Source organism: Choloepus didactylus, chromosome 6, assembly GCF_015220235.1.
Source record: "Choloepus didactylus isolate mChoDid1 chromosome 6, mChoDid1.pri, whole genome shotgun sequence".
NCBI lineage: Eukaryota > Metazoa > Chordata > Mammalia > Pilosa > Megalonychidae > Choloepus > Choloepus didactylus.
The window spans coordinates 33,434,657-33,451,880 of NC_051312.1; the positions used below are offsets into that span (position 1 = coordinate 33,434,657).

Here is a 17,224-nt window from a genome sequence, read left to right on the forward strand (position 1 = left end):
TTCTTTCAGTATGAGGGGAAATCATTGGAGGAGTTTGAGCAGAGGAGTAACAAGATCTGTCTCAGATTTTAAAAAGATCACTTTGCTGAGAGAGTAGACTGTTACAGGGCAAGGGTAGAAGCAGGGAATCCAGTTAGGCTAATTCAATAATCTAGGTGAAAGATGATGGTGACTTGGACCATGATGGTGTTAATGACGTTGAGAGAAGTGATTGAAGTCAGTATATTTTGAAGGTAGAGGCAACATGGTGTGTTGTTGATTGGATGTGTTTGTGGGGGGAAAGTCAATGATGACTTCAAAGTTTTTGGACTGAGGAAACAGTTGAGTTGAAGATGACTATGAGGAGGAGGTTGGGGGATAGGTTATCAGAAGTTTAGTTTTGGACGTGTTAAGCTTGAGATACCTCTTTGACAACCATGTGGCAGTGTTGAATGGGCAGTTGGGTTTATAAGCTTGGAATTCAGGGGAAAAGTCTGGGCTGGAGATAAAAAATTGAGAGTCATTACTGTATAGGTCCTTTTATAGCCATGAGACTGGGTGAGATCACTTAGGGGGAAGAGTTCTGAGAAGAGTTCAACTTTATGAGGTCTTGGAAATGAGGAGGAACCAATAAAAGAAAGTGAGAAAAATGGCCAAAGAGATTAGAAGGCAAATCTAGAGAGTGTGGTGTCTTGGGAGTCAAGGGAAGAAGGATTTACAAGAAGGGGAGGTTTGTTTGGGTAAATAATGCCAATCAAACATGGAAATGGAAATAAAGACAGACTTTACTACTGGGTGTAGCAACACAGAGATCATTGGTCATCTTGACAAGAATGAATGGAGGCAAAAACCCTAATGGAGTGGGAGAGCGGGAGGAGAAGAATTAGAGACAGTGAGTATGGTTAACTCTTCCAGAGAGTTTTTCTGTAAGTGAGAACATAGACATGGGACAATAACTAGAGGAGAATAAGGAGTCATGGGAGAAACAAAATGATCCAGTAATAAGGGAAAAATTGATGCTTCATGAAACAGTGGGAGAAGTGCTAGAGTAATGTCCTTGAGAGGGTAAGAGGGATCAGGGCAAAAGGGAATAATTATGATGCTGGGCCCTAGACATCTAAGTAAGTAGGATTCTGCTTTTTCTTCTAACCACTTATCTGCATTTAAATTTATTTCAAACTAACATTATGCTTTTTTTCTTTCAACTTTTCCTGTGCTGTTTTTTAAATGTAATTTTATTGAGATATATTCACATATCATACAATCCATCTCAAGTATACAATCAGTAGTTCACAGTATCATCACCAGTTGTGCATTCATCACCATGATCAATTTCAGAACATTTACATTACTCCAGAAAAAGAAATAAAACCACAAACATCACATATCCTTTATCATGCCCCACCCCACCAAAGTATTGTACTCTACCCAATTTTAAGACTTACAGTAAAGGTAGGTTAACTAAGACAGTGTAATATTGTCAGAGATAGATATATAGATTAGTGAAACAGACTAAAGCATCTAGAAGTAGATCCGTGCAAACATGGGCAACTGACTTTTTTTTTTTTTTTGCGTTACATGGTTGTACAATCATTATCAAAGGTCAGGGCTACTGGATTACTGCTCAACAATTTCTGGTATTTCCTTCTAGCTATTCTAATACACTAGAAACTAAAAAGAAATATCTATATAATGAGTTAGTAGTCATAATCATTTGTTAAATCCTCATTTCTCAGTTATACCTCCACCATCTCATTTAATAGTTCTCTCAATCTTCAGGAATATCTGGGCAATGACCATTTCAGTTTCTTTGTGATGTAAAGGGGTGTTGACATTATGAGCAGAGGAATGAAACTGGTTGATGTTCTTGGAGAGACTGGTACCTCTGGGTTTCAGGGCTTAACTGGTGATGGAACAGTCTGGAGACCCTAAGTTACTGAAAAAATAAACTTATTAGGTAAAACATTTATAGTCTTAGATAGAGCCCAGGGTATTCCTTAGGGTTTTCAGGAATACTGTTGGTTGGGGCTTGGCATACTGTGGCAATTTGCAGTATCTGGCTGAAGCTTGCATAAGAACAAGCTCCAGAATGACCTCTTGACTCTGTTTGAAATCTCTTAGAGCAGTTTGTTCCATTTCTTTTCCCTCTTGTGGTCAAGAAGGCATTCTCAATCCCATGATGCTAGGGCCAGGCTCATCTGTGGGAGTCATGTCCCACGTTGCCAGGGAGACTTACACCCCTGGGAGTCATGTCCCATGTTGAGGGGAGGGTAGTGAGTTTATTTGTAGAGTTGGCTTAGAGAGAGAGGCCACATCTGAGCAACAAAAGAGGTTCTCTGGGGGTGACTCTTAGGCATAATTATAAGTAGGCTTAGCTTCGTCATTGCAGAGATAAGTTTCTTCTGGGCAAGCCTCAAGATCGAGGGCTTGGCTTATTAAGTCCGGAGTCCCTAATGCTTGAGAGAATATAAAGAATTCCTCAGGTGGGGAAGTTTAATAGTTCCACATTTTCCTCCAGTTCCTGAAGAGAACTTTGCAAATACTTTTATATTTTCTGCTCAGAATGCTCTAGAATGTATCAGGTTATTACGTTAACCTGTACAGAATAACAAGATCTCATTCCCTATTCTAGGTTCCATGTAATTAGGTTGTTTAAATAAACTGACTAGATGGGTTAAATTAGATAGTATGCTACAAAAAATTTAAATTTTGGACCAAATAACATCTCTTCCTTTGGTCTCATACAGAAGTTGAAGTTTTAAAATACAGACAATATCATCCTTTACCCTTTATTCTGATTTACCTTAGTCCTAACCACATCCATTTCATTCATATCTCTAACTGAAGTCTGAGATCTTTTTCACCTTCTTTAACAGTTGCTGTATGGAGTAATGCTGACTTTCAGAGCTGCAAAGCTCTAACTCTCAGTCTCAGGTGTCACACAGATACCTAGAGTTCCAGGGAACTACCAGGTTATACACAAAGAGCACAGCTTCTCAGAATTTAGAAATAATAGTTAAAACTCAGGAATAGATGTGAGTGCTGTAGGAGTTTACAATCTAGGAACCTTTACAATGAGCGTTATTGAACATTCTGTACTCCTTAACAGTCGATGGCCCAATCTCTACCCATTTGTATCCCCTGATAACCTATGCTCTCAAATTCTATTCTCAGTGTTTGCTCATTATAGTTAGTGTATATCAGTGAAATCATACAATATTTGTCCTTCTGTCAAAGTTATTATGCTTTTAGTTAGAAGTTAGGAGGGGCAGATAAAAAACAGTAAAACTTATTGTATATAAAAGTTTATTGAACTATAGTCAGCTTGGCTTAGTTGGGGAAAAGGAGATTGAATCTTCTGGATAAGGTGACATTTTGAAGTGTCTTTGAATGACAATTATCTGTGCTATTCTAGTCCCTTACCAAAATTTATGATTGAGCACAGGCTATAAACTTAATTGTTTAAACTTTAGCCTTATTTAAGACATGGTCTAGTGTTGAACTTTTTTCTCTGCAAATCTTGTTTATTGCTTAATATGTATTCTTAATATACAAAAGTTTTAGATACTTTACTTAAGAAGTGGCTATTAATCACCTTTGATTTATTTATAATATTTTAAATTTTGCAACCATATCAGAAATTGAACAGATTCATTTTTTTATCAGCTCTAATTAAAGCAGCTGCCTGTGAAGTTCTGGAGAGGTGAACAATTTCCAGTTGGCAAAAATTTGTGTGAGGTTATGTTAGCAAGATAATATCTCTAAAAGCAAAAATAATTTCATTTACTGCAACTCGTGTTTTGAATGTATTTTTCAAGAACAAATCCATATTGTAAAAATTCAAGCAAATATGGTTAAAATTTTGAACTACCTTAGCTACAAGGGTGAGATGTATGTGAGAATCAAATTAAATGGACTTTCAGTTAACGCAACATGAGCAAATAAAACTTGCATTTCAGATTCAAATCCTTTCTCCATATGGGTAGTGTAAACAAGTACTGATTTACATATAAATCTTACTTTTACTTCTCAGTCTTAAGTTATGGAAGTAAAATATTTGCTTTTGTTTTTTATCATTTTCCAAAAAGTAGCCAATTAATAGTTTGTCTTTAGAAGAAACATTTTGGTAGTTCTGATGCACAGTATTTAAGAATCACTAATCTAAAAATAATTTATTCTTTTTTGGGGGGCATCTGAACATCTTTGTGAATCTGATTAGAGCTTTGGACCCTATTCCCAGATAACTGTACCTATGCTCATACACATAAGCATATAGTATTATGAGTTCACAGACCCTTCTGAAGCCTATTCATGGGGATTCCTTAGGTATAAAGGATCTCAGCTTTTAAAACCTGTTCTAGACAGCTTACTTATATGATTTTTTTTCTTTGAAACTTTATATGAAGACTTTTCCAAAAATATTTCACCACTATTTATTGTAGTTTGTAGTTGCAGCTGGTTAAGAGGGGTCTAGTGGAAAGGTGAACTCAGCCAAAGGAATCTCAGGGTCTGTAAGCTCTCCAGCTTTGCTACCAACTAGCTGTGTGACCTTGAGGGAAGTCACTTAACCTCTCAAGCTTTGATTTCCTATGTGATTTCTGTAATCCTTGCAGGCAGTTTCATGACCAGTTCCATGATATCATGGTAAAATTCTTCATCAGTTTGGGATTGGCTCTGCTACTGGTTTTTGGAGAAAATATACTGGAGATAAGGTGTATATACATTGTGTTTCCTTTTTACTGCACCTGACTTTTCAGAAGAGTTTGTGATTCTGCTTTCTCAAATGCTGTATAAGTTGCAGTTAAAATTCCAATCCCATCCTGATTTCTTGGGGTTTCAACATATTTTATATATTCTGTGTACAAGCCTTTGTTGATTATATGTGTTGCAGTTATGTTCTTCAATTCTGTGCCTTGCCTTTTCACTCTGTTAATGGTGGTGTTTTTTTTGGTTGTTTTTTTTGTTTGTTTGTTTTTGTTTTTTTGTGAACAGAAGTTTTTAGTTTGTGATTTTAATTTAGTTCAATTTATCAGTCTTTCCTTTTCATTAAATTTTTAAAAACTAATATTTTACTTCCTAATCAACAGTTTGGGTAAAAACAGTTTTAGAAAGTCATTCATTTAATAAATAATATTCTGGGAGTTCGATGCATGAGAAATTGTCCCCAGCCTGAAAGAGCTTACAACAAAGGCCTGATAAGGAAGATTAACCTGAAACAGACAGTTTAAGTGTCCACTCAATCAATTTGTTCATTTAACACACTTTTATTGAGCATTTACTGTGTTCGTGGCAATATTCTGGGCCTCTTTTGAGTGATAACAGAGCCCTGTAGGTATCTGTAATGTTAAGAATCCACTTTTTAATAACCACATTGTTCTACAGATTGTTGTATGAGTTTTCTTTTGATTGGCAGTTATTCTAATCTTGGTAATTAAAATCGTCATTTATATGGACCTGAGAACTTTAAAAAGGACTGTTGCTGAAGAAAACACAAGATAGAACAGCAAATTTAATTTCCTTTGGAAATTAATGTGAACTGCATGAACTGGGGCCCTTTTAAATTGTTATTCTGTATGTTTGGTATGACTGCATACTGTTAACAAAGATTTATAATTTGGGTGACATGAAGAGTTTTTGAAACATCTCCCGGGGAAATGAGACAGTACTGGAGTAACATCAGTCAACAAACATACTATGTTTAAGGCAAAAGGAAGTTTCTGCTCTCAAACGTATAGAGCATGTCAGGTGGAATTTAAATGATTTACAACTAAAATATTAGAGGAAAATTTTTGTGTTTCCTAATTTTTATTTACTTTATTAGAAAAGAATTTTGGGGGCAGAATTAAATATAACACAGTATGGTCTAACTTGACTTTTCTGACTTGGAAGTCAACTTGGTGCCGTTTAGTTTGTCTTCATAGTACTAAAAAACCCAATTGATAAAAGCATCACTGAACATTGTATCAGGCATCCCCGAACTTTGATTTTCTTTCTGGCTCTGTCATTGCTTAGGTATGTGGCACAGGGGAAGTCACTTTTGTGAATGTGGTTTACAGTCGAAACGTGATAGGTCTTTAAGAATGTGAGTGAAAAGTTTAGTTAAAATTCTGTCCATATGTTATTATAAAATGCTGTGAATTTTTAAATCTTATACATAAGGCAAATTCATTTTAAGATTAATTGAAGATTAATTAAGATTAATTAAAAAAAGTGGACCAAACTAAGGGGCTGATGTTAGCGTAATTTAGATGAAGTGCGTTTCATTTCTTTGTCTCTTAGAAAAGGGAAACATTAGCTACTTTAGTTTTCCTTGTCTTGAAAAAACAGTGGAAGAATAGAAATTGAATGGCCCTTGAGTTCTTTCCTTGCTGTAATAACTACCTATTTTTTTTTTCCCCTTTTGGGTTTTAAACTTTGGAGACGTTTGTATGTTTTGATTTTTCTTCTTAAAATCAGATAGAAATGTTCAGCTTTTGATGACCTTGTAAATCTGTGTTTGTAGTCTAATTCTCTTTTCCCCTTCTGTCATAGGGGCTAGAGAGCTGAAGGAGAGCCAGTTTCCCCAAAATTGGTAAGTATTTTTACTAGGTAGGCAAAGTGTGTCTGATGCCAGCTGAATAATAATTCAAATGTTCAAAATGATGTTTTACAAAAAAGCTCTCTCCTAGAAATGAGGCTTTGCTGGTTGCACTGAGTGAAAGTGAATTTTTGTCTAATTTCATATAGCCATATCTCAGATGCATTGTGTTTCTAATAATACTGCTAGGCTTGCATGTTCCTGCATTTGATAACCTGTTAAAATGTAAAGGTCTCTTTACCAAAAATGTCCTTAATGCAGTGGTTAGGGCTGAGAATTGAAAAGTCAGGAAATTCAAAAGTTAAGGTTCCCGTTGTGTTTTGTATTACTTAATACACTGTTGAATTTGATGGTCTTAATATTATGTGCAAAATGGCTGGGGTGATGTAATTGTGGAAATCTTGACTTTGAAATTTGGGCTTCTTAGGTGTTAATGTTCTTAAACTTGATGTTGGATTGGCTTCATGTCTGCTATTACATTTTTAGTGTGGGTTGTTTTGTATTACGTTCAAAGAGGAAAAGCTAAAAAGAGAGAGAGATTAACCAGGGTGTGGGGCATGTAAGCAAATTTTTTTTTCTTAAAAACTAATATCTGCTTTATTAGTTTTTTTTATGGCTTATAAATCATCACAGTTAATCATTTCTTTGTCTAATTCAAGGTCACAGATTGCATAAGGCAGTCTAGTGACTAAGCATCAAAAAATATTACCCTTTTTTTGATAGGTTATATTAGGAGAAAAAATTAAACTCAAATAAGGTGGTTGGAATAGGGTAGTTCACTAATACAAGACTACCCTTTATTTTTTTAAAATTCTCTCTCTCAAATGGTAGTTAACTTGGTGGATGGAGAGGATATTTGCTTAAGGCTTCTTTTCAAGAACTTGTGTGGTCTTGAGGTCTCTCTCTCACCTTTTAGGAATTGGCTCTGAACATGAAAGAGAGGCATTTGAGCTGGTTAACCTTGCAATTGACCACTTCGTTTTCTACTTGCCTTTCTCTCATGGAATCTTTTAAAATAAATGACCAAGACCCTACTAGCTTTTACTTTGAGATATGATCGAATCATAGATCATATGATCGAATCATAGATCACACTAAAGGTACTTGGAAGACTTTTCTTCCAGCTTTTTACCCTGTTTGGCAATTTCCTTTCCCATATCCCTGACAGATTGTTATTTAGGTACATATGGAATATGTTAAAAAAAAAAAAAGTACCTCTCTGTTTTCTCTTATGTATTCTGAGGAACTCTAGTTTCACAGAAACTGAGTAAATATTATTGGGGTGGGGTGAGGGTGGGAAAAGGGTTCTGTGGTCAGTAATTTGGACATGCTGGGTTAAACAAAGTTAAACAGGTTTCTTTACTGCAGGACTTCTCAGAACCTTTAATATGCTAATGTGCATTGTGAATCTCCAAGAGGGGGATATGATATGCAGCATTCTTGAATACTTCTAATGACAGGGAGCCCACTACCTCATAAGGTAACCCATTCCTTTTTTGTACAGCTCTAATCCTTAGTTCTTCCTTATAATGATCTGAAATCTGTCTCCCATAACTTCCACTTCTTTTTATTAAGTAATTTATTGATTATGCTGACACCATCACACCCTCTTATGTTATCCTTTGTGTGATAAATATTTATAAGAGTCTGACCAGGCTGGTCTGGACAGTCTTTTATCATTAAGTAGCATTCTGGTATATGTGGCAACCAGTTCTAAAATCTTGGCCTTATTATCACTTTGGTCTTACACACTATTCCCTAGCCTCCTCCTTTCTGAATTTCTGTAAATTTCTAAATTTGTTTCATCCCTGGTGTTGGGTGTGGTTGGGATGATTTTAGTAGACATGCTTGATTTTGGTGAAGAAAGGCAGGAAGTAGAATATTGTATGTGTGCAGCCTAGGCTGGGGCCCCAGGAAGCTGATGTAGAAATTGTATGTTGGGGTGAGCACTGATAGTACCAAGAGGTCTGGGGAGATTGCAGCAGACTGAGAAGGAAGGGGTGCTACGGAGTAACCCTGGCTTGACCTAAAACATCACAAAAGCCCTGTGCTGCAGTGGTATGACCCACGGAGGTATTCTGTGGTGGTTTTCTTTCTTTCTTTTTTTTTTTAAATGAGTAACCCCACCCCCCAATAAAAAAACAGAAAAAAAGATAAATATTGTACTCAAATGCATTCAGACGTTCAGATATCATAAATCTAATTATATATATGTATGTGTGTGCGCGCGTGTGTGTATTAATTTAATAGTTAGAAAACATCAGTCTAACTAGCTAAGGTGACTTTTGTCAGTAGCTGTAATACCAGAGTTTGAGCACAGTAACCTTGCCAGATTCCCATTGAAAAGGTAGCCTCTGAAGTCAGGGGCTGCCAAGCTCTTTGTGCAGTAGCATTTTCTGTTGACTTCTGGAACTTTGTCAAAAAAATACCACCATGAGAATAAATCAAGATTTGTTGAAAATTTGCTAAATGATAAAAAAAGAAACATTACATTGAGTTTTTTTATGTTGTCACTTATATTGATTCATTTTAGTAAATGTTAAAGCTTTCAATAAATACTATTAAAATATTTTTCTATTATTTTTAGCATCCCTGGTAATTTTTAGTACTATTAGTTAAGTTAAAAGTTAAAGATATTCTTTTAAATTATCTCCTAGCATGTTAAATACATGTTGGGAAATAGTATTTTGCACAGACTGAAACCTGATATTTGGATATTAGGCAGGTGACAAGTCAGGATACATAGATCTGCCAAGACTTTCTACTTTTTAGTAGACCCATATTTTAAAAAATTAATTAAACTTGCTGTAAACACTGTGCTGACAATATAGATAGAAGAGGAAGAATCTTCCATCAAATAAATACATTTTACAGAGAACACGGAACTGTCCAGTTTTTAGGGAGTTCAGTCTGGGGGCACAGAGTGTCATGGACTTACTATTAGTTAAAATAACTGTTGGTTGATGAGTAGAGCTTTGATTGGAAAAGGGATTAGAGGGAAGTCTTTCTTGGCAGTAAACTCAGAGTTATAGCTTTACTACAAGTTATTAGAATCATAATAAAAGACCTAGAGGTCACATAAGTCCAAAAAGAACTATACTCAGAAAAATAGAAGCCCCTTTCATAGAGAATTCGAAAATAGGAAAGCATTTGGTCTTCCCAGCAGTGTGCTATGATGAGCAGTTTTGTTAAAAAGTTTTTAAGTGTGTGTGTGTGTGTATGAATAAAATAGTTATGTTAAGAATAGCATAGTACTTTACTGTTTACAAAGGGCTTTTCATGAAACTTTCCCATATTTAAACTTCATAACATCTTATGAAGTAGATGAGATTGTTCCCATTTTCCTGATTTATAAACAAAAACAAACAAGCAAGCAAACAAACAAAAAACCCGTGAGGCTGAGAGTTGGTCCTGAAGTAAGTGGATTCAGGTTTTTTTTTGTTTTTTTTGGGGGGGGGGGTCAGTGAATGTTCTTTTCATTTTTTGTTGTTGTTTTTGTTTGTTTGTGTCTTTGGTTTTTCATTATTTGAAGGTAAGAGACTGTTAGTTATCCCAGTGGTTTAACATACATAGCTTTGAAGATTCCAGATATTGGTATTTTGTACTAGGCAATTGCCCTCTCTGATGGTTTTATTTAGAGCTGTTGGGTGGTGAAAGGCATTGTACCTGAATGAAGTGTGTCTGTTACTGTTTTGTGAGTCTGTTTATTTTCACCTTGCAGTGACTAACTTGTTATTTATAACTTACTAGAATTGATCAAAATATGATAATACGATAATCATGTTTTGCAGATTTAGCAAATAATGCCATCTCTGTGATGCTATATATACTGCCCCCAAACTGGTCTTCAGATGATGGCTGCATGAGTTGTCTCAGCCCCCAAAATATGCCTTAAAAGGATTCAGCACGTGCTTGTCTTGTTTTTGTATGCTATAAATATATGTATAAATTTGTTCCTTTATGCAGAGACCAATCCCTCAAAATTGTTATCCAGAAAGATATCCACCTTTTTTGAAGATGAATTTTGAGTGAATCTTCTAATCCTTCTTAAGTTTTTCTATACTGTTTACTACCTTTCTTAACCCTTTGATTTTATTTTGAAATAAAATGAGTAATTGGCATTTAGAGTCCTTGCCAAACAAAACTTCATTCCTTTGTGTGTCTCTAATAAGCAGACAACAGTCTAATGGAGGAAGTGAAAGCTGTCAGCTCTTTATTAACTGAGTTGCAGACTCCTTATTGTGAACATTTGGAACCTCCAGGTTAAACTCTGATTTTACTTTTTCTGTTTCTGACCACTTTCTTTGATCAGTATAAAATTTTCTGATACTTATTTATCAGTCCTCAGTTATTTTTTTTTTCTTTAATCTCTAAACTTTTTATTATGAAGATTTCAAAGATAAACATAGTAAAAAGAATAGTATATAGCACACCTCCATATGCTTATAACCCTGCTTCAACAGTTATTAACATTCTATCATTCTTATTTATTACTTCATCTGAGTTACTTCTGTTTTTTTTTTTTTTTTAAATTCAGTTTTATTGAAATATATTCACAAACCATACAGTCATCCATGGTATACAATCAACTGTTCACAGTATGATCAGATAGTTATGCGTTCATCACCACAATCTATTTCTGAACATTTTCCTTACATCAGAAAGAATCAGAATAAGAATAAAAAATAAAAGTGAAAAGAGAATACCCAAACCATCCCCCCATCCCACCCTATTTGTCATTTAGTTTTTACTCCCATTTTTCTACTGATTTTTTTTCAATTTTTTAACTTTGTTTATCAAAAAATTAAAAACAAACAGGCAAACAACAACCAAAAAAACCCCACAACATTTCAAACAAAGCAATGGATTAAGGAAAACAAATAACCTAAAATAACTACCTTGCTTCCAATATGTTCCTACCATACCCCAAGAAAATTAATAAACCATGTCCAAACAGAGGAGTAAGAAAAACAAATAATCTAAAATAACTACATTGCAGTTATTTTTTTTCTTATTTAAAAATAAGTGCATATTGTCTATAGAAAATTTTGAAAATATTGATACCCACCCCCGCCAAAGAAGAAAGTAAATAACCCTTAGTGCTACCACCCAGAGATCATCAGCACATTATTAAAGTGCTACCTGACTCAAACTCAAGACAGCACAGATTGTTTTTACAAATGTCTGCCGGTTTGAGAAACAGAACTTGAAAGTTTACATTTCTATAACTCTAGTGAGGATGAATATTTTTCTTGTTCATTGTTCATTCCTATTTTTTCTGTGAATTGCCTTTAGTTTTTTAAAGTTTGGAAGAGCTCTAACTACATAAACTATATTAATCCTTTGTCATGAATGTTGTAAGTTCTCCATGTTTTTAACCTGTTGTGTATTTCTAAAGTTTATGTGAGTTAAGTTTAGCTGGGGTGTTTTATGTTACTACCAGTGAAATAAAATATGTTCCTTTTGCTGTTGAAAATACACTTACAACTTCAAAGTGATTCTTATTTTGACAAAAATTATAAAATATCATTTTTGGACACATTTTCTGGTAGAACCTTGCAACTAATTTTAGAAAAATTAAAATTAATTTCAAGTACTGTTTTTAAGAAGAGCTGTAATTCTAAATCAACATTTAGAATGGAAGATTATTTTAGTATTTAAAATTAAAGTAACTGGTTTTAAACTTTGCTCTATTGCATGTAGAGTAAACTTATAAATACAGCAACAATCTAAATCAATAACTTAATGATTCTGATATTTATTTATTTATTTATGTAATTTACTTATAATAGTTCCAAAGATTTTTAAGAAAATAAGTAGTTTAAAAATCTAGGCTTATTCCTTGTCACCTATTCTTTTCCATGAAGGATTCTACTTTCTTCATTAAAATTTGTCTCCTTTTCCAAATTATCTCCCCTTGAATTTACTGTCTTTATGAAACCTTATGGTTGACAATATCATTGTGCAGTAATGCTTTCCTAACCTCCCCAAATGTAAATATGAAGGAGAGTTACAGTTTGGGAATTTATTATTTTTCGGATTGGAATAGTTTGATATTACATAACATAATATGTAAGTCGTCGGGGAGAAATCACCACTGATGTTTTAAGCCTAGCACAATTAAGTAAATATAATGAAATCTTAATGTTCATAAAAATACATTCTGTAGTTAATGATTCCATCGTAACTCTGTTAAATCAGCTTCCAAAGAACTTTTAGAAAAAAACAGGTTAAATATGGACTTTATCCACAGGTAAATAATTTTTATTATTTTCATATCATTATATTGAATTTCGTTATATTAGTTTAAGGTGTTCCTTTCCTGGATTTGTAAGAATGCTGAGAAGCTGCTCTAACTGCTAGTTTTATAGGTACAAAGAGGAAAAGAGACTAAATCCATTCTGGCAAAAACAGACACTTGTTTTGGAAGAGTACCTGTAATCATATCTAAGGCCATATTCAACAAAAAGAAAAAAATTAAGGGAGAAATTATTTCTGAGTTAGTTTAAATTGTAGAAGTGAGGGGAAGAGGGTTAGGCTGGGTGTTGCATTCATAGAGGACATCAAATTTAGACTTTTGACGTTATCTCCAAATATACTTAAACGCACAAAGAGATGCACTGACAAGCTTGAAAGATGGGGTGCATTGTAAAGCTTGAAACGTGTGTTCTGTTATGAGACCACCTCACCTGTTGTGCACAATAGTTAAATTTTATAATATCCACGTGATAACTTTGTGGATAGCACAATTACATTATATTTTATTTGTCTGTGTTTAATGTTAATTTGTTCAGTATAAACTGGTGAATTATACCAGAATTTCTCTGTTTTGGGTTTCTTCATTTTTAAAATAGATTCTGTCCAAATGAAAGTGCCCTGACTTCTTTTTACCTCTGAGAGACCTTGAACTCTCCAGTTGTCTCTGTGTGATGTTTGAAAATGTATGGCCATGTTGTTCTGTGTCTCTTTCTAAGGACAGCATGACCTGGATGGTTGTGGTCCTCCCTGCTAGGCTGGTCTTGTTCAGCTCTGTATCCTCAGGATGTAGCATGGTGCTGAACACGTAGTGGGTGCTTAGATATTTTCATGATCAGATTAAATCTACTGTTTTTTTTTTTTCTTTCCCTCAGTTATTTGAACTCTTCTTTTGAGGAATGCTTGAAGAATTAAATTAAAAAATTTTGTTACTGAATTATTTTGGAAAAAAAATATGTTGGGGAAATTTCTTGCCCTGTGTTAGAGAGCCAACTATTTATGATTAATATAATTTATTTTATTTAACATAATATTTTCTTTATGTACGACATAATAATCCAAAACATTTTATGACCTCTACAGCTGCAGTGAGAAGAGGAGTTTGTTATTTTAAACAGAGGCTGAAGGAACTATAGAATTCGCAGATATAAGAGAAAGTGGAGAAGGTAGAGGATGGAGTTGCAGACTCTACAGGAGGCTCTTAAAGTGGAAATTCAGGTTCACCAGGTATGTAGCATTATTGGCTTCTCCCACATTGTGTTATTAAGTAGTGGCCAAGATTAGTAAACAGGCCTATTTCTGATTTTTAGTCCAGTTTTTAATTGTCTTTTAGACAGTTATCCAAGAGTCTTGTCATTTGCCTTTTATCAATACTCAACAAATTTGTCATTACTGCATATTTAATTATTACTTTTAAGAGCTTTAATCAAATATTCCTGAGAAAAGAACTGAAAACATTTTTTTCACGTCAAAGTTTTTTTTTAAAAAAATTGTTTTTCCTATAGTTTTTGGTTCATCTGAGGGACTTAGTTCATGTATTAAGTTGCATGTTTTAGATAACAAGACATGTTTTACTTGACTACCATACATACTGAAATTTTTACTCATTGTATGACTCTATTTTATGCCTTGATTCTTATCCTTAGTAAAGAAAATGTGATTGCTTTCACAGGTTTTTAAATTTCACAGTTCTTATGTTTTACTTCAGGTACCCAGGCTAACCAAACCTTTTAAAAAATATATCTGTGTATGTGAAGCTATAATCATGACAAAAAGCTATCCTTAAATAACTAAATCATTAACGTTTATTATGTTCACTGTTTTACATGCTCTCTAGATGTTAATTGGAATGTAGTCTTAGACTAAACACACCCCCCCACATATATATAATCAAAAGTGATAAATGTTCATGAATTGACTACTTTTGAATGTACAACAGTTGGGTGTGGGGGTGGGGAGGAGAAGAAGGAAACTGTCTTTTTGGTATAGATGTTTTCTATATTTCTATATTTTAGGTATTCTCCTAATGATAGATTAATTTCTGAAATTATTGGGAGAATATTTTAGGCTTTTGAACTCCAAGATTTGCAAGTTGCCCAGAATTAGGATGGATGAGATATAGAGGAAAGATTCAAATTCACTTACATTTTTGCGTTGTCTCTATAGATGACGTTCAGAATTATTTCTAAGTATGTCATTGAAGTATTAAACTACCCTAAATTGTACTTTTTGGGAGATGCGTGATAAATATTTAGTATACTGTCTTAAAGATAAAGTAGATTGACAGCAAAAATTAACTCCTTAATTCGTCCTTTTTTTGGTTCTCTGAAACAAAAAACAACCTTTGCTCCCTATGCTAAATCCCTGTTGCTGCTCTGGCTCTTTAAGAAGTTTAGCAAGTTTAGTATATAGTAAGTTTTGTACATTTTATTTTATTGGACTGGGCTGCTGGTACTAATTGGGGAGAATAAATATTTGTTTAAAAAACAAGCTTCTCTTTTTCCCAGATGAAAGTATTTTAAAGAAGAGGTGCACTGAATACTCAATTTGGCTGAATTATAAATGACCAACAGTTAAATTCGCTATTTTGTTCAAGGTTGAACATCACCATCATAGAATGAATTTCTGGGATAAAATAATCCATCTGAATTTGTATAGATCAAAGACAACTTAATGGATTTTGTATGTGATTTTTGGAGTTTATCCTTCTCAAGAAAGTTTAAGATAGCAAAGTTGACTGACATTTTGCTTTTAATTCGTCCTCACTAGATAGATATGCGCAAGCCCCAAGTAAGACTTTCGTGAAAGACTTATGGCCTAAATTGAATTAAATTACTAAAAATTAGAGTTCTTAAATTTTATTTTCTTTCATATTTTATATTCAAGCTTAAGAATTTTATAACATTTACGATTAAGAAAAATCTAGTCTTTTTTCTGTTTTAAAATAGTTTAAAATTTAAAATGGCATTTATTGATTCAAAAGGGATATATAATCTTTATAAAGTTATCCCAGCACACTCTTAATATTCATATTAATTTGTCAGTCTGTTTCCCTGTATGTTTAACTATTTGTTTTTCAGCATAAAATTAACTAGCTTTGTATTCATCCTTAATTATTACACAGTATTTTGTTTGTGCAATAATAAACATTTATATGTTCATTGATTGATAATATTTTAACATATAAGGCACATAAAATACTTCAAGTTACATCTGGAATACTTTCCTATTTTTGAAAAAAAATTTAGATATTATCAGTAAGTCCAAATGACATGCCTTGTTCATAAAATTAATGCTGTTATTCTGATTGGATTTAATGGTAATCTACAGGATCATTGATCGTGACAAGTTCAGGGAAGCCAGAAATGACATTGAAGTAGGCATTAGCTGTTAGGCTGAGGTCAACACCAGATTGTACATTTGGTTAAATATGGGGTAATATCTACCCGTTGGCTCATTTCCCAATCACCATCATTAGGGCCGAAATTAAGGGTTGCTGGGTAGAAAGTGTGTTATGAAACTAACTGGTATTGCTGTAGTGGAGATATATTTTTGTTCTTGATGTTTTCTTTATGGTCAGGGAGGTGGATAAGGAAGTAGTGATATGTACATGGTTGTTCAATAAATGTTTAAATAATAATGGCCTGTGATGGACATCTCATCATTCAGGGGAAATAATCTTTTTCTTCCCTTCTTCAATTGTTCTTATGGAGATTTGATGGAAGCTGTATTTAAACTTTCAGAGTATTTACTTCATATGAGATGGAGAATAGTATAAAGCCAGGATTGGTAAACTTTTTCTATAAAGGGCCAGATAGTAAAATATTTTAGGTTTTGTGGGTCATTTATGGTCTCTTGTCACAACTGCTCAGCTGTGCTGTTATTAGGGACAAAGCAGCTGTAGACAATATATAAACAATGGATATAGCTGTGTTCCAATACAAGTATATTTACAAAAACAGTTGGCAGGCTGGATTTGTCTTGTGAGCTGCAGTAACTAGAGATCTAGTGTGGTTATCAGTCAATTTTTAAATTACAGTCATGAAAGAAAGCCCTTCTACACTTTTAAAAGGTAATTTTAGTATGCTATTCAACTATCTGGTAACCAAGTTAAAAAGGAAAACCAAGGGGTGTTTTTTAATTGAAGAGTATGGCTATCCTTTAGGCTACTTAATAAAAATGTGCATGTATGAAATTTTGTGTTTCAATCCCATTAAACTCTTGGCATGTTTATTGTTACTATTTTGTAGATTAAGCCAGGATGTAGAAGAATCACTACTGTCAAATCTGAAGTAGAATTTAGTGACACACATTTCATGTATTTGGAGGTCATGTGGTTGGCAACTTCAGCTATCCAAAATGTATCTTAGCACCAAGAAATAAGCCTTTTTCCAGTTGTTATAAATGTCAAAA

The 17,224-nt window shown here is 33.8% G+C and overlaps 1 protein-coding gene across 20 annotated transcripts in view; it reads left to right on the forward strand.

Annotated features, from left to right (window-relative positions):
• Positions 1 to 17,224, forward strand: part of PHF21A (PHD finger protein 21A) — a 282,142-nt gene that overhangs the window by 23,156 nt on the left and 241,762 nt on the right. For 17 of the 20 annotated variants that reach the window (XM_037838633.1, XM_037838635.1, XM_037838634.1 and 14 more), the window contains 3 exons: positions 6,511 to 6,550; positions 7,925 to 8,036; positions 13,895 to 14,038. In XM_037838633.1, the coding sequence (XP_037694561.1) occupies positions 13,985 to 14,038 (54 nt within the window). In that variant the 5' untranslated portion in view covers positions 6,511 to 6,550; positions 7,925 to 8,036; positions 13,895 to 13,984. The remainder of the gene's footprint in view (positions 1 to 6,510; positions 6,551 to 7,924; positions 8,037 to 13,894; positions 14,039 to 17,224) is intronic. The other 3 variants (XM_037838639.1, XM_037838642.1, XM_037838641.1) reach the window with 1 other exon arrangement.